This window comes from Urocitellus parryii, chromosome 4 (assembly GCF_045843805.1).
Source record: "Urocitellus parryii isolate mUroPar1 chromosome 4, mUroPar1.hap1, whole genome shotgun sequence".
NCBI classification, from domain to species: domain Eukaryota; kingdom Metazoa; phylum Chordata; class Mammalia; order Rodentia; family Sciuridae; genus Urocitellus; species Urocitellus parryii.
This window is the reverse complement of record NC_135534.1, coordinates 54,245,707-54,270,059: the sequence shown is the minus strand read 5'-3', so window position 1 is coordinate 54,270,059 and position 24,353 is coordinate 54,245,707. Positions and strand designations below refer to the sequence as shown.

General features: G+C 42.7%; 3 protein-coding genes across 6 annotated transcripts; 1 reads left to right on the top strand and 2 right to left on the bottom strand.

The window, feature by feature from the left end:
* Window positions 1-1,419: 1,419 nt before the first annotated feature.
* On the top strand, window positions 1,420-10,774 carry Akip1 (A-kinase interacting protein 1). Of its 4 annotated transcripts, none has more exons than XM_026409608.2 (6): window positions 1,420-1,553; window positions 1,769-1,996; window positions 2,446-2,526; window positions 5,375-5,479; window positions 7,098-7,178; window positions 9,350-10,774. In XM_026409608.2, exons 2-6 carry the CDS (start codon window positions 1,775-1,777, stop codon window positions 9,491-9,493), a joined length of 633 nt encoding a protein of 210 aa, XP_026265393.1. In that variant the 5' UTR covers window positions 1,420-1,553; window positions 1,769-1,774; the 3' UTR covers window positions 9,494-10,774. The 4 variants fall into 4 exon arrangements, with proteins under 4 accessions (XP_026265393.1, XP_026265392.1, XP_026265391.1 ...); XM_026409607.2 differs by having other exon boundaries at window positions 1,420-1,558; XM_026409606.2 differs by lacking the exon at window positions 1,420-1,553 and having other exon boundaries at window positions 1,620-1,996.
* Window positions 10,775-10,863: 89 nt separating this feature from the next.
* C4H11orf16 (chromosome 4 C11orf16 homolog) lies at window positions 10,864-19,905 on the bottom strand. The gene is made up of 5 exons (XM_026409610.1): window positions 19,730-19,905; window positions 18,095-18,251; window positions 16,327-16,561; window positions 14,871-15,512; window positions 10,864-11,084 (listed from the first exon to the last, which is right to left on the bottom strand). The coding sequence occupies exons 1-5, from the start codon at window positions 19,894-19,896 to the stop codon at window positions 10,882-10,884; spliced, it is 1,404 nt and encodes a 467-aa protein (XP_026265395.1). The 5' UTR covers window positions 19,897-19,905; the 3' UTR covers window positions 10,864-10,881.
* Window positions 19,906-23,322: 3,417 nt separating this feature from the next.
* On the bottom strand, window positions 23,323-24,148 carry Ascl3 (achaete-scute family bHLH transcription factor 3). The gene has a single exon (XM_026409611.2). The coding sequence runs from the start codon at window positions 24,139-24,141 to the stop codon at window positions 23,596-23,598; it is 546 nt and encodes a 181-aa protein (XP_026265396.1). The 5' UTR covers window positions 24,142-24,148; the 3' UTR covers window positions 23,323-23,595.
* Window positions 24,149-24,353: the final 205 nt, after the last annotated feature.

Sequence of the window (24,353 nt, the reverse complement as noted above, 5' to 3'; positions counted from 1 at the left end):
CTGATAAACATGGGAAGAAAGTTTTGGAATGTTCCTAAATAGAAAAAACAATTCAGGGAAAATTCAAGATTTCATTTTTTGGGGGGTGGGGGGTACCGAGGATTGAACTCAGGGGCACTCAACCACTAAGCCACATCCCCAGCCCTAATTTTTTTTTTTTTTTTATTTAGAGACTCTCACTGAGTTCTTCTGTGCCTCACTTTTATTGAGACTGGCATTGAACTCGAGATCCTCCTGCCTTAGCATTCCGAGCCACTGGGATTATAGGTGTGCATCACCACTGGCTGCAGGGTTTCTTTCACTGTTCTTTTTAAAGGGGAAAGCAGGAAGTGAGCAAAATCAACAGTAGAGATGGAGGTTGTACTAATATCCTGATACTCACCTGGCAGTAGCTCATCACTGCTAATCAAGCCCATCTGTTGAGTGAGACTAGCTGAAGACTGAGAATTTCCTTGTGTCCTTTAAAATGACTCCCCCCCACCACCACTGATCAGTGTCCTTAAAGTGGGCCTTCTAGAGCATCAGTAGTTTGCTGCTTATAGGGTGGGGTAGCTGAGTCACTATTTAGCACTGAGTCCTTGGATTAATCTACCTTAGAAGAGTGGAAAGGTAACAAAGCACACAGTTCCTTACCTAAAAAAATGGTGCAATTATTCATTTTTTTCTTTTTAGTTAAATAATGATTTTATCGCTTGAATACATACACAAATTTATGCCACCAAGGCAGAGGCTGTGATGACTCATTTCCAAAATGGTCCTGGGGATTGAACCCAGGGCTTCAAGCACACTAGGTAAGCACTCTACAGTCCCAGCCCTATAATTATTCTTGAAAGGTGGATTCAAAATTCAAGAGAAAGGGACCTCCAAAAATGTACGAATTCATTTTTCCCTTGGAGGAGTGAGGAAGCAGCGGTGAGGGGATTGAGAGACCCTACGGCTCTCCAGGCGCCCCCTGCCCGGTGAGACGGGAACACCGATCTTCCGGCTGAGATCTAAGTGTTCCAGAGCCGACAGGCCCGCCTCCCTCCGGCCTCTGTCGGAGCTGACAGACTGCGGGTCTGACAGAACTGCAGTCTCCAAAAGCCATTTTGGCACCCTTATTATTTGGCCTAGACTAAGCACGTCCTTAAAAAAAAAAAAAAAGTGTTTTTAGAGATACCTTAAAAAATATATAGACCAGTAGAAAGAGGTGCAGGAAGCACTTTAGTCCCAACAATGTTTTAGCCCAACCGGAGACCACCTCACATTACACCAGGTTCACCAAGTTAAGCTGCGAAGTTCTCTTAGGGGCCTTGGCTGCCGGCTCCACCCAGGACCCCACGTCCCGCAGCAGCCAGCCCTACGCCCCGCCCCTGCACCTCGCCCCGGAACGCTGCAGTTATCCAGGCAACCAGAGCTCGGGGACCCGGACGGGACGCGAAGGCGCGTCGGCCCAGGCGGCGCACCCCGCCGCCTCGCCTCTCCCTGCCTTCCGCCAATGGTCTGCTGCGCCGGCGCCTGGCGCTCCAGGCCCGCCTCCCTCTCTGGCGGAACGCGTGCGCACTGAGAAGCGGGTCTGGTGAGGGGGTCTCTGCCGTGGGGAGGGGATGCGGAAATGGGGGGGACCTGCGCGCGCAGCCTCGCCCTCTGGCTGGGCGCCCGCTGAGTGCGCGTTGGGGGCGGAAGGGGTTCGGTGACCGCCGGGGAGGTCGAGGCCGGGGCTCCCACCCAGAACTGAAGCAGCGTCGCGGCAGCCCGACTGAACCTCTGTGTATATATGCCTGCCCAGGGAGACATGGACAACTGTTTCGTCGCGGCGACGCTGACCGGGGTGGACCGACGTTCCCTGCAGCGCTCAGCTAGGCTGGGTCAAGAAGTGCTGGAGCGGGCCAAGAGGCGGGCGGTGGACTGGCATTCACACGAGCGCCCCAGAGGCAGCTTGGGGATTCTTTCCCGGGAGGGGTCCTACCAAGAAAGACTACTGGCAGCGGCCCCCCAGCCTTTTCTTCCTGTAGAGGTGAGGACCTGGTGCTGGGCGACCAGCCAGTGATTCTATAGGCGGTGGCCTGCTGGCATCCATGGGCACACCCCTCAGAAGGGCCTGAGGGATTCTGCCCGTGTCGGAAAGATGGAAACTATCAGGACAATGAATGGAAAAATCCTTTGAAAAGTCTCCTTTTGACAGATTCTTGTTGGGTAGTTGTAGAACAATGATAGTGCTTGGCCCTGGTTGATTAAATAAACAAAAAATTCTCACATAGACACTATATGATATTAGAGGAAAGATAGCAAACTTATTTTTTTAGGTCCTGAATAAATTGCATTTCTATTTTATTGAGTTGAAATTCTTTCTCAGTTAGATCCTTCTTACTGATTTCCAAAAATGAAAAGACTATTTCCAAAATGGTTTCATTTTGTATCAGGGAATCCTAGGCCTCACTTGTGACTTGCCATTTATTCAAATAGAGAGAAGAAAGGCACCCAACCCTTAGTGCATCCTTCAGAACAATGGCTGAATTCATGGACTATACTTCAAGTCAGTGTGGGGTAAGTTGATGTGAACCAAAGCCATGCCCCTGATCATCAATGGATGATCACAATGTGGATGTTTCTGGAATTTAGGGAGACTCGGATACTCCTGAATCTTCTGTTCACCAGGCATGCACCCAAGGTAGAAGTCATCCAGCAAATATTTATTGAATTCCTAACTCGTTAATTGTTGAGGATACAATAGTGAACAAACTAGAAAAGGTCTCTGCCCTCATTGAGTTTTCAGTCTAGTGTGTATGGGGATATCTGTTGGATTCTAAAACAGGTCAAATTGCAGGATGTTGCTGTTGTTTTTCAATATTGAACTGAAGATTACAAAAAAAAATAGGATCACTCTAAACTGTAACTGGGCCTCTTTTTTTCAGTTTTCATTAAAATATTATGGACACAGGCCTGTAACTCAAATACTCTGTAATCCCAGCTATTTGGGAGGCTGATGCAGGAGAAATGCAATTTGGATGCCAGCCTGGGCAGCTTAGTGAGACCCTGTCTCAAAAATAAAAAAGGACTGGGGGTATAGCTCAGAAGATACAATCCCCAGTATCACATACACACAACAGCAAAACATGTTGAAACACAAACTGAAACACAGTTGCATTAGATCTTTACCTGTAATGTTTGTTTCAAATCCCTGGTGATCAGACTTTATGTCCCAATGGGTCCATAAGCAGTTGTTGGTGATAAAAGTGGTTATATAGGACCGATGGAATTTCCTGGTCAGGGGTGTGTGATTTAGTGTCAGGAACTACTTCCCAAGAATCATACCCATGTTCTACCACTGTAATGTCTTTGGCCAGTTAGTCTCTCTCAGTCTTTCCTAAACATATGACAAGAACAATGATACGCTGGAGAAAGTACTTCAGGACCTGAAGCTATTTTAGTTTCCCATCATGAAATTAAGAATTCTAAAATCCTTTCCAGCCTTTACAGTTTATTTCTTTGGTTTCCACTGAGAGGAACAGCAGCAAATTTATCACAAACTCTAGGATGCAGGATTTAGGTGAAGTTTTGGTACCATTCATTGAAATGAGTGAACAAATGTTTTAAAGTCCCTCATCTGGGGCTGGGGTTGTGGCTCAGTGGTAGAGCACTTGCCTAGCATGTGTGAGGCACTGGATTTGATTCTTAGCATCACATAGAAATAAATGAATAAAATAAGGGTCAATCATCAACTAAAAGTAATTTTTTTTTAAGTTCCTCTTCTGAAACCCATGTACTTAGGCCATTTTAAAAGTACTTTTTAGGGACTATTGAAGGCAGGCTAGCCAACATTGAGGGAAATCACCTGCAAGGAGGGTACTCTCTATCTTCTTGGATTAACACCAAACTCTACTGTCTTCTAGCCTTAACATTTTATGAATCTTTTTTGACTCTGAGGATATTTATCTGTAAGGGAAAAGGAAGAGGATTCCTTGTTTTATTGCTTTTTTCATTTCATATGTTAAGATAAAAAAAATAAACTCTTAATCTTTCTACATCTTTTATAAAAATCATTGTGGAGGCTGGGGTTGTGGCTCACCTAGCATGTGCGAGGCGCTGGTTCGATCCTCAGCACCACATAAAAATAAATAAATAGGGCTGGGGATGTGGCTCAAGCGGTAGCACGCTCTCCTGGCATGCGTGCGGCCCGGGTTCGATCCTCAACACCACATACCAACAAAGATGTTGTGTCTGCCGAGAACTAAAAAATAAATATTAAAAGAAAAAAATTTTTAAAATAAATAAATAAATAAATAAAATAAAGGTATTGTGTCCAACTGCAACTAAACGTATTAAAAAAAAAAAATCATTGTGACCAGAATAAGTATTCCAACCAATGTGATGTTACTCAGTATATTTTCATGTTCTCATTTGTACTGAAGTGGTTGTAGAAAAATCCATAACTTTTTAGCTCTATTGTGAAGTGATAAATGCTTGCCTTCATGGTTTGATAAAAAAGAATATAATTTGTCTTTGGTTTGAGGTTTAGCAAATTGGTATTTTTCATATTGGTTTTCAGTTCATGGTTCAGTTCAAATCTGTTTAGAATGGGTCCAACAGAACCCTTTGGTTTTCTAGAGGTGTAGGATAGTATTATGGATATGCCTCCACAATTTTGAAGCAGCCCCTACAAGGTATTAGATCCATGTTCTGAGTGCTTTCCCTGGCTTATTCTTCTAGTAATGTGCTTTGGATACTGTCCCTACAGTATGTTCAAAACAAGCAGGCTTGTGATGTCTTCATCATTAGTCATAATCAAGGGCAAATCTGAGGTTAACTTTGAGGGAGGGAAGTAAATAGACAAGAAAAATGTAACTGTTTTCAGATCCTTTGGATTATTATTAAACTGGAGACCTCTCCTTCCACTCCCCTGCATGGGAACCCTAAGGAGAAAGGTTGTATAGCTCTTGGGTTTATGTTTCATTTCCTGCTATATTTCTAAACCTCAAGCAAATGTACCCTTCTTTTCCCATGTCCTTGTCTAAGACTTAGTAAATGGGGAACTGTTCATCAGAACTTGTCAGGGGAGGAAAGGAAAGGGCATGTGTATTTGACATTGAGGCAAAGATGTGAAAAATTATTTAACCTGGCAGAGAACATGGTCCTGCCCAACTTTAATTGGCCAGAGTTCTTGCCCTACTGAGGCAGCAGATGGCAGCAAAGTAATGCCAAATGCAGTTTTCTTCTCTGTAGCCACTTTACATGGCCTAAGGCTTCAGAGGCCTCTCAAAAAGAGGTGATTTACTTTTGCTCTCTTGCCTTCCTCCTTAACCATACTTTGCCCAAGCATTGGAGGTTTTCTTTATTTACTGAAAAATTGACCAGACTATTTAATTACCCAACATCTTTCACATTACTTCTCTAGAAATATTATTCATCTGTGGCAGAGGAAGGAGGGGCAACCCATGTCTATCGTTATCACAGAGGGAAGTCGGAGCTAGACATGTACTCTTACAGAAGGCATGGTCAGGTATGTGTCTTCAAAACTGTCCTGAATATGTTCTCAGTCTCTCAAGATGTGAGACCTGTTTGGGGGAGTTCCTACTAAACTCTTATTATTGGATGCCTGTGTGACTCAGCATTATAGTGCTCAACAGAAAAATATCAACTTGCAGCCTTAGAGAACTTACAGTGTTGAGCATGAAATAGGAATTTGTCTAATCCAAAAGACTGATTTCACTGTAGGCTCTTTAGTTGAACCAGCAATCCTGGGCTGGAGGATTGCTGAATATGCTCAAAGAAAAGAGCTTCACATGTCCTTTTCTGCATCAAGAGATAGAAAAGATATTTTTAATAATTACATATCTTATAAAGGTAATGATAGTTATCATGTTTTTGGTAATTTTTTAAAAGGAAGTGCAGCCAGGTTCTTTGGCTCACACCTGTAATCTCAATGACTCAGGAGGCTGAGGCACGAAGATCACAAGTTTGAGGCCAGCCTCCTGAACTTAGGGAGACCTTGCCTTAAAATAAAAAAAACAAAAAGGGCTAGGAATATAGCTCAGTGTTATAGTGCCCCTGGATTCAATCCCTGTGTCTCTCCTACCTCCCCCGACCAAAAAAAAAAAAAAAAAGTGTAAGGGAATGGGGGTCTCAAAATCCTTTTTTGTTTTGTTTTGTTTTTAAGACAGGGTCTCCCTATGTTGTGCATGCTGGTCTTGAATTCCTGGGTTCAAGTGATACTTTTTCTAAAGATAGTAACAGTTACAGGCCTCTCACTCACTACCGACCTGTTCACATGTCAAATTTTGGGGAAGCCAAATGTTCTACTTGTTAAATGGGAGGTGGTGGTGGTAGTTTTCAAGGGGAGAATAGGCATTTTGTTTTTCTTGAATTCCTCTAGTTGTACCCAAAAATGTTAAGTCCGATCCTAATCCTCACGTCAGATCCTGACTTCTCTGGCATGTGGGTCACCTTGGGGTATCAGAGCAAAGAGTTTTAGGAAAAGTATAGGCAGTGAGCGCAGGGATATGAAGCAGGGCTGAGCACAGACTGGAGGCATCTTTGTTTTTTCCTGGGATGTGGAGAGCTGTAGGAGTTTGCATCCTGGATGCCCTTTGGGGGCCTCATCAGAGCACCTTAAGTGAACCTGACCTTTAGTTGTTACCTGTTGGGTAGTCATTTCTCTATATATGTAAAATTTAAGTTGTGACTGTAAGGGAATTGGCTGTGTCAGCCTGTTCCCTTCTAGTACCCACACTCCTAGAAGCAAAGAGAATACTTTCTGAGCACTGGCTGAGTGTTATCACTTGTGCACTTTCAGTCCTCCCTAAAATCCAAATAGCCCCATGTTATAGTCTAGGAAACTAAAGCTTATTAAAAGAGGTTTATCTATCTGACTTAGTAAATAGCTGGAAATAGTATTTAAATTCAGGCCTTTCTGACTCCAAAGCCCATATAAGGATAAAAAGTAATCATGGTAAGCATCTGACTAAAAATAACTCAGACTTCACTAAAAAGAGCCTTAATAACTTCAATGATAACTTAGAAAAAGTGTACAGAAGAATTCTCCTAATAAGACAGGAGAAAATTTCTCTTTATAATACAGAAGTCAAAGTTTGGGCACTGATCAATATTTGTCTCTTCAGAAAAATGACAGAGAAAAGACATCCTTCAGTTCAGGAAGCATCTATGAAACATTAGCACATGCTTCAGAGTCATCCCAGCCGGTGAGTACAGAGCTGCTAGTGTGCTGCACTTCACAACCATTACAATTCCATGAACCATTTGACCTGTTAACTATAGGGCTGTTTGTATTGAATCTGTAGTATTTTCAAGTTGTGATGATTTTACACTCAAGGAAGGTGAACAAAATTTTGGTTCAGTGTAAAGTTGTGTTTTATTGGTATCCTTCTTTCAAAATTTCAGACATGCTTTTTGTGCCTGAATTCATAGCTGTGGTTGGAAAGAATGTGAAGTATTCACATCTCCTTTCCTAAGGCTCAGCTGGGCTGGCACTGGGTTCTGCTGGAATTTCACCATCTGTTCAAGCAGCAGGAGGGCCTGACCTTGCTTGCTTTTATAAAGTGCAACTGTTGCTAAAACTCTGAAACATATACATTTGGTGAGATATCAGGTTCCAAAACATTTTAAAGCATGTTTCCATTTTCCATTTTCTCTAAAAAATGTATAATGATGAGTTTTTCATTTTTAGGGTAAATTACTCATTAGTGGGCTGGGGATGTGGCTCAAGCGGTAGCACCCTCGCCTGGCATGCGTGCAGCCCGGGTTTGATCCTCAGCACCACATACAAACAAAGATGTTGTGTCTGCCGAAAACTAAAAAATAAATATTTTTTTTTAAATTTTTTTTTAAGAGAGGAGAGAGAGAGAGAGAGGAGAGAGAATTTTTCAATATTTATTTTCTAGCTCTCGGCAGACACAACATTCTTGTTGGTATGTGGTGCTGAGGATCGAACCCGGGCCGCACGCATGCCAGGCGAGCGCGCTACCGCTTGAGCCACATCCCCAGCCCAAAAATAAATATTTTTTAAAAAATTACTCAGTTTATGAGCCTCAAAGAATCTTTTGGAACTTGGAAGGGCTGGAATTCTGAGGAAAGGAACTTCAGCATGTTGCTACAATAAATTTCTTTTTGTTTATATTCAGTTTGCTGGGAGCCATGATTTGGAATATACTAGCATTAGTAGCAACTAAGAATATTCTGTTTCTAGTACAAATATAAATCATTAGGCTTAAATGCCTCCATCATTGCTGATTTTAGATGATGCTAATCTTCCTGATGTTCCTCAGTGTTGGAGTCACAGATATAGTCTTACCCCAGTGTTAATCTTAATTACAGAGCATCTTTGACTTTTTTGCAATTCTGATACAGCTGTTTTCTGAAACCTTTTATTTATATTTGACAACTGGTAAATAATTAGGGCATTGTCATATATATTCACATTTGTTAAATAATAGACCTCCAGTTTTGCAGTAACTGGGAATACAAGGAGAACAAAACAACTTTTATAAAGTCAGTTTCAAATCTATCTGAAGGCCAAGGCAGGGAGAGTTTCATAAATATTATTTATTCTTGCTGGTGGATTTTCTGGCCAGTGGTTTCATTTTTCTTGGTGTGTCTCCTTTGAATATTCACCAAACATAAATGAGCATCATAGCTGACACTTTGCTGTTACTGGCTCTTTTCTGGTTTGTGACTTCTATCTTTTTGCCTTCTTTACTGAAAATATTTTCTGCCTGCACACCTGCCATGATCCACTTTCCAACCATGTGTGAAGTTTATTTCATAAAATGATTTGCACTCAGATCAGCTGTAAACTCATTAACTCCAGCTTCCAGTGTAGAACCATTCCTCCAGCTACTTGCTGCTTCAGTGACAAAATGACATCCATTCATATTGTTTTTAGCTTTAGGAGAAAAGAAGTGCTTCATCTTCTTGATAACAAACTTAGCAAAACACAATAAAAAAGAATGTTTCCCATTATCCTAGGGACCTTGTCATTACTGTCAATCTCTGCTCACAAGTGCAAAACAATAACCATTAGTCTGTCCCTCTGCCTAATTCTTACCCCAACCAGAGTGTTCTTTTGTAATCCTTCATATTTCTATAACACTTTAACATTTACAAAGTGTTTTCTGCTTATTTGTGAGGTGGATATTATCACAAATTTAGAAATAAGGAAACAAGCTTAAGGAAAGGCTGAGGTTTATCTAAATGACATTGCTATTGTATGACCAAACTGAGCCATGAAAACAGAACCTCTATCTCCTCCATCAGTCCTTTATTCCATCATACCTCTGGCACAAAGGTAGCCTAGTGGAGGTGCTGTGTTGGCATTGAGATATAAATTCTTTATGGTGTCTTCTTTTCCTTTTAGGCTGAGAACATCTCAAAGGACCTCTACATAGAAGTATATCCAGGGACCTATTCTGTCACTGTGGGCTCAACTGCCTTGACCAAGAAGACTCATGTAGTAGCAGTTGATTCAGGACAAAGTGTGGACTTGGTCTTCCCTGTATGATGTTGGCCTTCACTGCTATCACATCACTCTTTTTTAAGTTGCAAGGAGAATAAAGTCACCATATGATTTTCTTAATAACTACACATTAATCCTGCTTTTAGTGCTGACTGTAGAGGCCAGCCTTCTTGGGAACTGGAATCTGTCTCTTTCAGTCCCATTTTAACTTGAGAGTCCCCCATCCTCCTTTGCCTAAAAGTAATAATGTGATGATGCTGTCTGAATAGTTTTTACTACTAGCTTTCCAAGTAAAGTCTAATTATGATAATAAAGGGAAAGATTTGGAAACAGAGAATTCATTTTATTGCTATTAAAAAGAGGTCAGTGTTCCCCATGTACAACTGTAGGTTTTATGAAAAGACAGCAGAGATGCTGTGGAGACATTTGCCCAAAGCAGGTCTACTATGGGTCTTCCAAAGTGGCCTCTGTGGAAGTGGCATTCTCAAGCAGTGCCACCAGACAGAGCCACTGGCTCCTGTGCCCCTTATGAGTGGTGCCTTCCTGCTGCTCATCTGCAGGGAAGTCTTAATGGGGTGAAGATGCTACTGCTTACTTGATTCTCACCTGCAGCCTGTGTTCTACCTTCCATTGAAGAAGGTCTTGTCAGCCACTCTTTATAACTCTTTGTTAGGTATTTACCATCATAATCCTTTGATTTTCTGTTAAAGAGAAAAAGAGAAAGAAAAATCCTGAGTCTCATGCTAAAATTCTAAGGATCAAGGGCTGGGGTTATAGTGCGGTGGTAGAGCACTTGCTTTGCACACATGAAGCACTGGATTCAAACCTCAGCACCACATAAAAATAAAAATAAAGCTATTGTGTACATCTACAACTAAAAAAAATATTTTTTTAAATATTTTTAAAATTTTAAGGATCAAAAATCACTGGATTTAAATCCAAGAATCATTTGGATTTAAATTTTTAAAAAGTATTGATATATCCCAAGACTTTAATCTATCACACCAACAGCCTATTGAATCATATCATTTTGAACATAGCTAATCTTTCCTCAGGAAAAATGCTACATATTATCTGACTATTTTTAAAAACAAAGTTTTAAATAGATCTATAATAGCATTCCTGCAAGTAAAGACTCACCCAAACAGAAGGCCTACTAAAGCAGACCTGTGTCTAATGTCATGGGATAGCATTATTTAAATGGAGAGCCTTCCTTGTACCTCCCCTCCCACAAGAAACTGATGATGAGTTTCATGGTTTCTATAAGCCTTCTGAAATTATATACAAAATTATGAATACAATTTTCTGGAAAAGGGAGCCCTGGGTTTTATAACTCACACAGTGATTGTGACTCCAGATAGATTGAACTATGTAAGGAGCCCCTGAAATGACCCTTCTCAGCCATTCTGCGTTACCTAGACCCCCCAGGGCTTTTAGTTTGAATTCTTGGGAATTCTTGTCCCTTGGATGTGTCCCTGACTTAGTTTTCTATGTTCAGCTTCCTCTGGCAGGGTCTGCAGTGGCTTCACATTGGTTGCTTTCAGGGTCAGCTCCTTGGTAGTCCCCACTACTGCAGTTTGTACTCTCTGCTGTTTGTTGTCCTTCTCTTCTTTCCAGATGTTGCAACCTCTTGTTCCTAAATCCAAAATAATTAGATATGGTGAATATGCTACAATTTTGATGAGATTGGTCTTTATGACAAGTGGAACTACATTAAGGGTCACTGAACTTAAGCATCTGTAAGCTGCTAGTATTGTACTGTATCTTTAAAGAGAAATAAACTTTGTTAATCATTTCTGGCCATTTTTTTTTGGGAAAGGTCATTATCTAATACCCAAATTTGGAGTTGGGAGGGAAGAAGTTACCAGAGTTTTTTTAAACAGCCAATAGAGGAAACAAATTAACCAGTTGCCTCTAATTGAAGAAGCTTCTACTCCTTCACTAATCAATAACATTGATTACAAAGGAAAGATAGTAGGCTGATGGTTTTAAAAAACAAGTTTTAAGAAGTTGAATAGGGGCTGGGGATGTGGCTCAAGCTGTCTTTCTCCCTTCTGCTAGTGATGGTCTAAATTTGGGGGCCAACAGAGGTGAGGCAAGAACCTCACCCCCCCCCACTGGCTCCAAGGTTAAATTTGGGGGCCAACAGAGGTGAGGCAAGAACCTCACCCCCCCACTGGTGCATAGGCCTACTCCACAGGTATGGCTATATACTGGACCGGTAGTCAGTGACGGGTATGATTCGATTGCAGTGGTATCAACCTAAGCCAGGAGGCTGACGCAATAATGTCAGTTTTCCCATGACGGGTAAGAACCATATGTGAATTGGACATACCTAACAGGCACGGTCCCTAGCCACATTGCCTGTTGTTTAATTAAACAGAAGGGGGCAGATGCTAGGAGCCACAGCAAAAGTATTGATACATGGCTCTTTTGGTTTAGGTGACTGCCAGCGAACCATTGAGGATATGATTATGTTAAGCTTTACATTTCATATGGAAATTGGACTCCTGCTGTTCACCTCGGCCTGTTACGGGACTCGGGTTACTCATGTCACTCATGTAATGGGAGAGTTCCCATTGGTTGGGGAAGGATAGTAGGAGGGAACTTCCGAGGGAGGTCCAAGTGCCCTGTTCCGGTGACACACGTGGGTCGACCGGCTTGCTAGTAAGACGCACAGGGATCGCTTAGCGGCTTTTTTAAATAAAGCTTTGTTTCCCGATTGAGCAGTTCGTGTTTCTGTGTCTAGCCGGGTTGCTGGCGGCTCGTGCAGCCGGGTTGCAGCATTTCTAGCATGCGTGCGGCCTGGGTTCGATCCTCAGCACCATATACAAACAAAGATGTTGTGTCTGCCGATAACTAAAAAATAAGTATTACTAAAAATAAAAAAAAAAAAGAAGTTGAATAATGGGCTGGGGTAGTGGCTCAATGGTAGAGTGCTTGCCTAGCACATGTGAGGCACTGGGTTCAATTCTCAGCACCACATAAATAAATAAAGGTATCGTGTTTATCGACAATTTATAAAAAAAAAAAAAGTTAAATGAGACAAAAATCAAATGGGACTTGTGTGGAACAGAAGAACAATCTAAAAAGGGAGGAATACTTAATTTTTTTAATATTGCAGATTGAATCCTGTTTCAGTCTTAAGGGAAGCGAGCACCATGAGGGATGGCAACCCACAATCTGCCTCCCTAGGATTTCTGGGATCAGTGACCTCTTGCTGCCTTTGCTGAAAGAAACTAAGAGGTTTCATAAGAGGTAGAGCTGAAGACCATCAAGCTTTAGTATTTGACCGCACTGAGATCAAATACTGTCAGATCAAGTACTGATATCTAGTACTGACTAAATACCAATCATTTAGGAGAAGCAAAGCAGCACATTTTCTTTAAAGGAAACAAAGTCTGGAGGGGAGAATAAAGCTGTAGTTTGTCATTGTTTCCAGCCGTGGTCCATACATGGTTTGATACACTTCAACTTTTCTACTTAGCTGACAGTCAGTATTGCATCTGTGACAAGGGCTGGGGATGGCCCCCTTCTCCAGGCCCCATCTCAGGCCTGCTGTCCAAAGATTAGGGAACATGCCTGATGATGCTCAGGGTTCAGACCTGGAATTAACTTTCCCTGAGGCATAGCAAAAGAAACAGTACTTAAAAAGATAGTATATTTATCTTCTTTACAGTCAATTATTAGAATTGGGGGGTAATGGATTGAATCTGTTTAAAGTGGGGAGAGAGACTAAATATAGGTTTTAAGTGACTTTGGGCAGTGGAGATAAGAGTGGTGAATGTGTAGAGCCAGGGGAAATTTGGATTTTAATTTGGAACCATTCTAGAGATTGCCATGGAGCAAGCCACAGCCGCAGAATGCAGACATGGTAACTGGGGCCTGACTACCATGTAGCCTCTGGTCGCCCTTTTATTGTTCCCTTCTCTTGTGCCAGGCCTGGTGCTATCTCAATTGTTCCCATCAACTTTTCTGTTGGATAAGTACAGATTTTGTTTCTCTAGGCTGTGCTGAAGCAAGAGACAGTAGAAGCTATGGAAAAGTTTGTACGAAAACAATTTTGGCACCATTCTTTTTATGTTATCACTCATTGGGAGGGCAGATCTTAGAAAGAGCTGTTTCCAAGTATCTGTTGCTAAGGCTTACCATTGTGAGAACAGAGTGATCCATTTCATAGAAGTTCAAGGCCTTTCCCCTCCACCTTATATTTTCAATACACAGTTTCCTCTTGGAGAGAGGAGGAAGATCTCAGCTGACCATAAGTGAATTGTTATGCTTCTGTTTCCCTATCAGAGGTGGGGAAAAGATCCCACACCTTGGAAACCTGAGAAAGCTGCAGCCCCCATAAAATACAACTACAGCTGACTGATATACACTCCCACCTATGCCCAAAACCAGGGGTTCAGAGGAGTCACCCAAGAAAGTTTCTTTTTGAAAAAATAATTTCTCAACTTTCTGGAGGTAAAAACTTATAAAGCCCTTACCCCTGGGGCAAGAGTGACATCCTCATGGGCTGAGCAGTCCTTCTAGCTGAGCTATCCTAGAAATAAGGCAATGGCTCCAAATAAGGACTCCCTGTGGATCCCATTGTGGGAGTGGCTAGAGACCCCTAAGCCCTTAGCAGTGATGTTCTTTAGTGCTCACAGTATGCCTGCCCCAGATGCCTCTGCAATGAATATTAAATCAGTGTCTCCAGGGCTCCAAGAATCTAGCCTAAGGCTGGGCTTATCCAGGCCCCCTTCTTCACACAGCTCTGCCAATTGACCTAAGCTTCTGTTCTTTCTAGGCCCTATTAGGAATTTAGATAGAATGGGTCTGGAGCAGATTAATAATATGCTGCTTCTCAAATCCATCAAGCCATGTCATAGTCCTCAGTTCGAAGTAAAGAAGCTTGGGAATGGCGGCATGACAATTTAGCATGGTTTCCTCTATTAGTTGTAAAGAATTGCATGAAGTAGTGCTTTGTCCTTCCCATTTTGACTTACTATGGGGCTCATCTGGAGAATGTGGCCTGATGACCAATGTTTTTAAGGACCTTTTTTTTCTGCTTCTCATGGCCTCAACTCAAATCTCAACACCTGGAGGCATTTTTAACTGTTCAACTAGAGAAAAATCAAGGCCTCCAGGGGAAAAAAACGAGGGAGCAAACATGGACAATGGCAGTTTCCTCTCAAAAGAGATTGGTAAAGAAAGAAAAAAATATCAAACCTTAGCACAAAGGATAGCCCATCCTTCCTCTCTCAGTTTAAATGGAACCCTATAACTTCTCTCTTCTCATAGTCTCCCCTTCCACTTGGCTGGTCTCCAAAGTATTACTCCCAAGCCCAACAGAGTGGACAGGTGCATCCAATTGCTAAGACACACATGGATGGGGAGCCCCAGACCTATCTTGGAAGACAACGCAGTGCCTTTGGTTTACCTGGTTTCCCAGGACGTGGTTCAGATCCATTCCTCCTCCAATACCTCCACTCAGGCTGGCAGGGGCCACTCTGCCTCCAACACTTCTCAGGAAGGATGGGGTCAGTGTTGACTGCGCTGTTCACCATCAGTCTCTGGGGAAGGCCCATCTCCAGCTCATTCTCTGACTCTTCACAAGAAGAAGAGGAGGAGGAAGAAACAGCCATGGGAGCATGCACTGCTACTGCCTCCTCTTTAGAACCCTCCAGAGGCAAAAGTTGTGCTGTGGGCATCAGTACTGACTCCAGGAATTCCCTGGCTGTGATCTCTGAAGTCCTAGTTAGAGGCCACCAGGTGGGGTCCATCAAGGAACAGCAGCAGAAGCAGCCCTGGCACAGCAGCCGGCAGCAGGCATGGGGTTGGCAGGGAGGGCACAGGAAAGGAGCATCCAGAGGAGGCAGGTTGGTGGTGCATCCAGTGACTGGCCCCAACAGAGAGCAGCAAGGGGCCCAGAGGAGGGGACTGAGGTCCTCCCTGGTGCAAGGCCAGTGCAGCCTCTCCACAGCCTTCTTCCAGGCAGCAGGGGGCACCCACCTGACCCCACCTTGAGGCACTTTAGCTGTCTTGCCATTCCAGAAGTGAACAGTGATTTCTTCCTTTGATGCTAAATAACAGAAAAAAGCAACATTTTGTTACAATTACCTCTTCTTTGGGTTAGAATTATAATAAGAGTTCTCCCATCCACAAAGGCAAAGCCTCAGTTGAATTCTCTGCTCTGTTGCCTGGATCCTCACACACCCTTCTCTGAGATCCTGTACAAGTGTTGGCCCCTGAGAAATCTGCAGCCCTCATAAAATACAACCTCAGCTGACTGATATACACTCCCACCCATGCCAAAAACCAGAGTTCAGAGGAGTTATTCAAGAAAGCTTCTCTTTGAAAAAATAATTCCTCAACTTTCTGGGGGTAAAAACTTACAAAGCCCTTACCCGTGAGGCAAGAGTGACATCCTCATGGGCCACTGATCACCACTTCCTTATAGACTTGTAGGCTTCAGTCCTAGACCCTAGAGGACCTGGTGAGGGATGAATGGTGACTCCTGGTGTGAATCCAGGATAATCCCACCACACTGTGGTTCAGCTAATGGTAGTTGGGAGTTTTTTCCTTAAAATATGAAAGTTATGAACATGCATCTGTTGCTACCCCCAAGTTAAGCAGCAAGTGATGGCATAAAGATTCTTTTTTTAAAAATATTTTTTAGTTGTAGTTGGATACCATACCTTTATTTTATTTATTTATTTTTATGTGGTGCTGAGAATCGAACCCAGTGCCTCACACATGCTAGGCGAGTACTCTACTGCTGAGCCCCAGCCCCAGCCCCAAGATTCTTTCTTTAATGGCTTTCAGTCTATATGCTCTGGCTTTATCCCCAGCCTGGCTCCTTCTGGGGACTGATGGGTCAGAGAAGCTTCCCTTACCTCTCTGAGGATCTTTTGTCTCCAAGCCTAAGAGAACAGTGCCAGGACCATACCGCTGTCGGTCTGCCTCCCAGGGTGCCAGCACCTTGTCCCCAGGTTGCAGTGAATAGTCTCTGGATGGTGAGAGTTGAATGACATCTTCTTCTAAGACCACACTCTGCTTCTGGGGTGGCAGGTTTGGGCACATTACAAGGGGAACTTCATATTCCACAAGCAGGATCCCCTGCTTTTCTAGCTATGGGAAAGACAACAGAGTAAGATTTCGCATTAGAAAGTACAATAGGGAGCACCCAGATTCCCTACAATGACCCAGAACCAGGCCAAGGTTCTTCCTTACCAAGAGTAAGGACCCTTCAAATAAAGGTCAGGACTGGGGCAGTGCTGCTTAGAAATGAAAGAAGTGGAGACAGGGAGGGTAATGGGACTATTGTTCTCTCTACTTCCTGCAATGGGCAACCCTTATTTATTACCACATTCTGTCTTTCTCTTTCTGTTCTCTTATTTTTCTTTCCTCCAACCAAATATTTGGTCTACAATTCCCAGGAGTAACCTGGGTTCTCTGGACTTTTCTCTCCTTCCAATACTGCCAAATGTGTTCCAGAGTCTAAAACCAACTGGGGATAGTTCATCATTGATTTATGAGGCCCACATGGGCTAGGTGTGATTGTGGCCAGAGGGCAGTCCCCAACCTGCCAGCAGCAGGAGGGAAGGTTTAAGTAAATAAATAGTATACAACAGAAAAAGTACTTCAGCTAATTCAAAATAGAAGTTGGTTTGAGTATTATAAATAATTTTAAACCAATCACAAAACAGGACCTGTATAGTAGCAAAATTCTGCTAATATTTATTTGAATTGATCTACTAGTTGCTTGAAAATAGTAAAATGACTTCTGATTGGAAATCCTATAATTCATATTTTTTGAGAATTCACATTATCCTCCTTTCATCAGTTTACAAAGTCTGACTTTGAAAAGTCCCAAAGCGGTAAGAAGCCCCTGAAGTAAAGTCCAGATCAGGTTCCTAGTGTGCCAGGAATGAGCCTCTGTGTGCAGGAACAGGAACCCACGTGTGCATAAAGGCATGTTTTTCTCTAGGCAAGTGCTAACAATTCAATACACTGATTTTCCTGAGCAAAGTACTTTAAATGTACATTTTCTTTACTGTTATGTGTTGAATTGTGTTTCCCTTTCTCCAAAATTCATATGTTTAAGTCCAAGCCCCTACCATCACATAATATGCCTTTTTTGGGGAAGGGATATGATTATTGCAGGTTAAAAATTAGTTAAGATGAGGTCATAATGATCATGGAAGGTCCGCAACCAATGTGACTGATGTTCTTATAAAAGAGGGAAATTTGGACAGAAACATGCTCAGGGAAAGCGCCATATGAAGTTGAAGGCTGAGATCAGTGTGATGCAAGCCAAGGAATACCAAAGACTACTAGCAAACACTGAAGCTAGGAGAGGGGCAGGAAACAGATTATTCCTTAGAGCCCCTAGAAAGAACCAAATGCTGCCAATACCTGGACTTCAAGAAATGTGAGACAACTGACTTCTATTATTTAAGCTGCTCAGTTTATGTGCACACAGCTCTAGCAAACTAATATGCTCACTGATACTCTATGTTCACTTCTACAGTCTGGCTATGGGAGACCTGTGCTTATCTAAGAAACTGAACTGCTGGACACACTTAGTAGCTAAGACTAATCAGATAGAATAGGATCACCTAGAGGAGTGTACTAGGGGGATGCTAGGAGTCAGGGACTTGCCTCTGGAGCTGCCTTTATTTGAGCCAGGTAATAAAAGCCATCTGGTTCCCTTCTAGCCAGGACCCAAGTGTCAGTGGCACCTCCAACTCTTCCCAGCCAGCCAGGCCCCTGCCATGCTGGGTCAGCAATGTGGAGATACTGGTGATAAGAAGAATACCTGGAAAAAAGCAAATTTAGGGGGGTGAACAACAACCTCCAAAACATTAAGGACCACTTTTCACAGATTTGAGGAGTGCCAAGGTGTGTGAATTCACATTAGAGTATGTGGAATGGTAATCCATGTGGAATGTGGCTATCTATGACTTCTAGTAAGATAAGGTAAGCTTTTTGTGAAGGGAACCATAATTTTTAAATTGGAAATAGTTACAAGATAACCAAAACATAATTATCCTTGATATATTCAAATTAATTAATGTTTGTTCTGAAACTAAAAAAAAAAAAAAAAAAAAAAAAAGACCAGAAAAGGGTAAATGAAATGAGGTAAACCCTAAAGCTATATATGAGATTTCAGAATGAGGAAAGGAAGTGTAGACTGCAATGCCAAAGGAGCAAAGTTGTAAAGCACTTGGCATTAGGGGCTCAGAAGGATGAATTAGTGCAAGAGCAGAGGCAGCACAGAGGAGCTGCCTAAGGTGCTGTGGTGTAGAAAAGGAGAGGCCAGTTCTGGGGAATTGGGTGGGCAGGGCCACCTGGTATGGGGGAGCTGTTGCCTGAGGGTTAAGGTTTTTAAAGAAACTGTTTTGTAGACAACATTGAACACAAAGATGCTTAATTTGGACTTAAACAGGATGGTAGAAATAGGTGAATCGAAAAAGGGAGCACTAAAAGTCTGTTTCTAACCCAGGCAGACTAATAATGTTCAGTAGCATGGACTGATCCCTGGAATTTACACAATTTGTAACTGCTATAGGCTGAGGTTGCTTGGCCCCTTTGTAGTCACACTTTAAACAAATGACTGAGGATATTATTCAGAAAAATCCTGAACAGTTGAGGATTTTCAATTGTCTTATAAGCCCCTTAGCTGTGTGCTCAGTTAATCTCTGCACTTCAGTTACTGCTCAGCAGATAAACACGGAAAGTGCCTTGCATATAAGTAGCTCAATGTATGTTAGTGTTTTCCTCCTTCCTCCAACCCAGAGGTGGGACTTCTGGGAGTAAACCTGTTTTTTCCTTCACAAAACCTAACCCTGATGACAATTGAAATTCATATAGGATGAATACTGAGGGGATCTGGGGAGAACCTACATATACCACCTTAGTTGTTGGTTTTAGAAATTCTAAGTCTCATTGCCACGGCAAGTCTTATAGTTGATGGCAAAATGAGTTAGAAACTTTGGAACTGGTCATCGCTGAAAGCCTTCTCTCACAGATGCCAATTGTGAAAGCCACAATTAGAGTAAGAAACCACTAAGGTAAAGCCCAGGGAAGGACAAAAGCCAGGCAACCTGGGTCACTGGTAGTACCACTTAGGCCAGGGTAATATAGACTTATACCCCACACAACAGGCCAAACAGTAAAGAACCCTGTCAGCCTACACAGAAAGCAAGTGCTCTCCTCATGAGACTCCATCTAGAACTAAGAACAAAGGGAAAAGAGAACAACCACCACTCCCTCCAGAGTTGCTGATGCTGGTACCTTGTGAGAGCATGATGCCTGGGGATGTAGGGTGCTCGGAGGGCAAAGGGGCAGGTGAAGGAGAGATCCCAGAATGGAGCAGCACAGTTCCAGCCAGGGGTCTTCAGTGTTGTGGCCACACTGCAGTATTTGGGCAAAGGCATTCCGAGCTGGGTAGAGGATTGCATGGCCTTCCGAGAGACCACCTGGAACAAGCACCAGTGTTACTAGAGCTACAGCCCACAGCCCAGCAAAGGGCACCTGGGCCGGGTGGGGTGGGGGAACTCACCTCCAGATTAGCTATCTCAGGGACAGCTGCATCCTTGTCCCTCCCTTACCCACAAGACACCCAGTTCTTCTTTGGATCATCTGTCTCAGAAACCTCAGCTCAGGAGACAGGAGGGGTTGTAAGAGCAGGAATTGTGGTTTTAGAGAAACCAGCTTTAAATCCTTAGGCTGGGTGCTCACTTAACCTCGGCAGACACGAAAAGCAGCTGACTATAAGCTCAGTATGTTTTTTCTCTTTTTTCTCCCCAGTGGCAGGGATAAGCCCACTCTTCTCTTCACAAACTCCAACCCTGATGACAAACTACCCCAACCCCAGCCCCAAACTCCCCTCCTAACCTGGCTACCTGTTGGAGCTGAGTTCTCAGGGTCAGAGCCACAGTTGCCACTCAGGACTCAAGATCAAACTTAGCTGCTTCAGCCCACCAGAGCCCTGTTAGAATCCGTCCTGCCCTTTATAGTTTTAACTCCAAAGAGACTTACTCACAGCTTGAAACCCAGCCTCTGCCTCAGTCTCAGATACCTTCTGACAGTTGGGGCCCAGTGCTTTAGCCCAACTGACTCTTGGTTGCCCAGCAGGTTGCCATGGATGCATCTGCAAGGAATGCTGTAGGCCAGTGAGAGCACTGAGCATGTGCAGAGGGATGAAGGAAGGCCATAGGAGACAGGGAAGAGGAAAGAAGGCCTATTCTCAATCTTTGTCTTTGAGGATAGGGAAAAGAGAGGAGGAGTGAAAGACATTGTGACCCCAATTTCCAAAAGCTCGGGCTTCACTATTGCCAGAAAAGTCAGTCACTCACAGTGGGAAGCCCCCATGGATCCAGGGGAGTCATGTGAGGAGGGAGCTGACCCCTAAAGAGACTCAGTGCTTTTGATCTAACTCTACCCTAAACAGAAAGGAGGCTGGGGTGGGGGAAGCCACTGGCTGGCCTAAGGACTCCAAGAATTTTTCAAGGTTTAAAACAAAACAACCAAAGGTGTGGTTATGCTTGAAACAGACAGGACTTTACTGAAGAGCAGAGGTGTGGTAACCATTAGGAATACAGGGAGTGGACACTGGTGACCAAAGGAACAGAAGTCTAGATTCTGCTCTTGTTTGAATATCCAAGGAAGAGGCTGGTATTTTGAGGAATCTCACAGTTACTGTGCACTGATGGTGTTTGGCCCTGTGTTGAGTAGCTAAAAAATATGTAGGGAATTTGTGGATATCTCCCCTATATCCATTCCCTCCTTCCATGGGTTCTTGTTTCCGTCTGCAGATCCCTATACACAGAGAAGTAGACTGTACTCCCAGCTCCAGGTGTGTCAGCACATTCATGTTCCTGGTCACAGGGGTTCATTAGGCATGGTATGTTCCTCTCCAATCAGAAGGGATCTCAAGTCTTTTTTTCTGGGAATCCTGGGTTATAGACTTTTTCTTTCTTCCTGTGTACAAATAAGAAGGCATATGATAGCCTTTTGGGGACACCAAAGCTATTTCCAGGAAAAGTCAGAATAGACCTATAAAAAATAGGTCCTTGGTGACAATGTTGAGTCCTTCAGTTATATGAGCCTATAAAGTCCCTTTCTTGGTTATTCCAACCTAGACTGGGTTTTTTCTTGCTTGTAACCCAAATTATCTTAAGCGATGATTGCACACAACACATAATTTTGTAGTTACAAGAATAACTGTAGCCCAGGCCCATATACTTTAAAGGCTGAATTACTTGGCACATAGAGTCTAAAAAAGACTGATGAAGGCTGCCATTGAGGGGAGTCCTGAATAAGACAATGGAATTTCAATGGTGGAGGGGGAAAGGAGAATAATCTAGATTAGGTAGGAGGCAAGAACAAAGCAAAGAATACACTTGAAAGACTGTGGTTTGCTTTAACTTTCAAGAAATCTTCAATTTTTTTTAAAGTTGTCAATAGACCTTTATATATTTATATGTGGTGCTGAGAATTGAACCCAGTGCCTCACACCTGCTAGGCAAGTGCTCTACCACTGTGCTACAACCCCAGCCCTGTGGTTTGCTTCTGACAGGGTATGTGTCCTGTCCCATTTGGGATGGGAATAGACTGTAATGAGCTTTGAAAAGCAAATGGATACATTTAAACAAGAATTTAAAAAGAAGCCATCAAACAGTTGGAACAACAAAGTAACCTGAAACTCTGTAAGACATCAGAGTGAGGGTAGAACCAGTTGGAAACACAAGCCTATGAGGCCAGAGAAGCCATAGTTAACAAAGATTCCGATGCAAGGTGACAGGATTGGAATAGAAAAATAGTAACAACATATATTTATTGATACCTACCTGAGTTGAGGCTCTTTATAAGGAAAATACAATGAATATGATTGTTATCTATCTACTGAAAATACAGAGATAAGTGCATAATGATAAAAGGAGAGGAACTACAAGAGAAGTTTGTATACAAAATGAAGGTGCAACTAATGGCAGGGAATGGAAGTTGAGAAAGAATTCAGACATGACAGTGAACATGAGTGTAACAGTGTGAGGGAAGTCTTGACTGTGCTTGGTGACAGATGGGACCTGGGAGTTAAGAGGGAAAGAAGCTGGGTTGGGGTTGTGGCTCAGTAGTAGAGCGCTAGTTTGCCTAGCATATGTGAGGTACTGGGTTTGATCCTTAGTACCACATAAAAAGAAATAAAGGTATTGTGTCTATTTACAACTAAAAAATAATAATTTTAAAAAAAAAGAGGGATGGAAGCACTGAAGCTAGCCTTGAGTAGAAATGGAGACATTTTGAAGGCAATCTCTAAGATACAGGCCAGGGACTCTCCTTCCCAAGGGTGAAGGAAAGGCCTGGCAGCTGAAAGTTTTATGGGCTGGAGGATGGTAATACTATGGACAAAACAAGATAAAAATAATAATGATGATAGAAAACAATGGTTATGGATATGTACTCAGTGTTAGGCACAGTTAATCCTCATAATAAACACAGGGGTGTTGCTGTTATTATCCACACACTGCAGATGAAGAACCAAGATCTAGAATGAAAGCAGGAGTGAAATTTGAAACTGAGGCAGTTAGTGACCAGAGTCTGCCTTCTGAAGCTCTGTACTAAGCTGCCTAAGGAAGTCTAAGTGCAGGAAAAAGATAAATCTGAAATCTTTTCAAAGGACAAAAAGTTTTATAGACTACTTTTGTTTTTACCCTGAGATGTTTTCTCATTGTGACTTCTTGTCAACACCAAAAAAATAAGAACCACCAAACATCTGACAAATCAAGGCAGATTCATTATGACAGGTTAGCACAAAGTAGCTGCAAAATACACCTCTAGCACTGAGTAGTCACTCGTCACTTTTCATGCTTTTGTGAGAGCTTCTGACACCTGAGAAGTGGGCCAAGTGTGTGAGAAGGGCAGGGTGAAAAGTACAGAGGTTCCTGGGAAATCCATTCTGCTCTACTAGAGCTCTTGAAAGAAATGAGCAAAGCATTTTATCAGTCTACATAAGATAATGTATTATTAATACCCAGCATAGGTTAGCATGGGAACTGTATCTGCCCACACAGAAATTACATACAGAAAAAAAACTATTGAAGGATGCTGTCGGAGATCTTATTTTGTGAAATTATCTGTCTCTATTTTGAAATGCTGATTCAAACAATTCTAAAAATAGGGTCAGCATGGTGACTGGTGGTTGCCATTAGGGAGGAGCCTTTCCTGGCATTATTCTTGGTCTCGGGTTTATCAGGGCACAAAAGTGACTGCAGGTAATTAATGTACTTGATTGCGGCTCTAAGGGTTTCCACTTTGCTGAGTCGTTTCTCCAGATACTCCTCTGGCAGATGATGTCGCAGTTGGGCATAGCCTTCGTTGACACACTTTACCCGTTGCCTTTCCCGCTCATTCCGTTTCCGGATAAAGGCTGGCCCATAGGAGTATTCACACCTTCTGTAATTTGGATAAGGCATTGGGAATGTGAAGGAGCAGGGTTCACCATAATTTTCCATGATCAGGGAGTCACTGGAAAATGGCAGCAATGGCAGCTCTTCAGAGTAAGGAGATGGCACTGGGGCCTCAGGACACAGGTGGAAAGTGACCATGGGGTCCAGATAGAAGGACCTGGGCAGCGGCAAGTGGGCAGAATCAGAGAAGACAGGAAATTTGTCTGGTGAATTAGAGTAGCTTCTATTGTCCGTCATTTTGTCTTTAACCTAGAAATATAACCATGTTTATTATTTGGCCAGATTAAAAACAGAGCAAGGTTTGTATTCTTAGAGATCAGTGTTTTGAAGTCTTATATTCAGATTACTAGTTTCTAAGCTCATTTGGGAAAGCACTAAAAAAAAAAAAAAAAAAAAGAAAGGAAGAAAAACTAAAAATGAGATAGATGTAGACCTATTCAGGAAGAGGG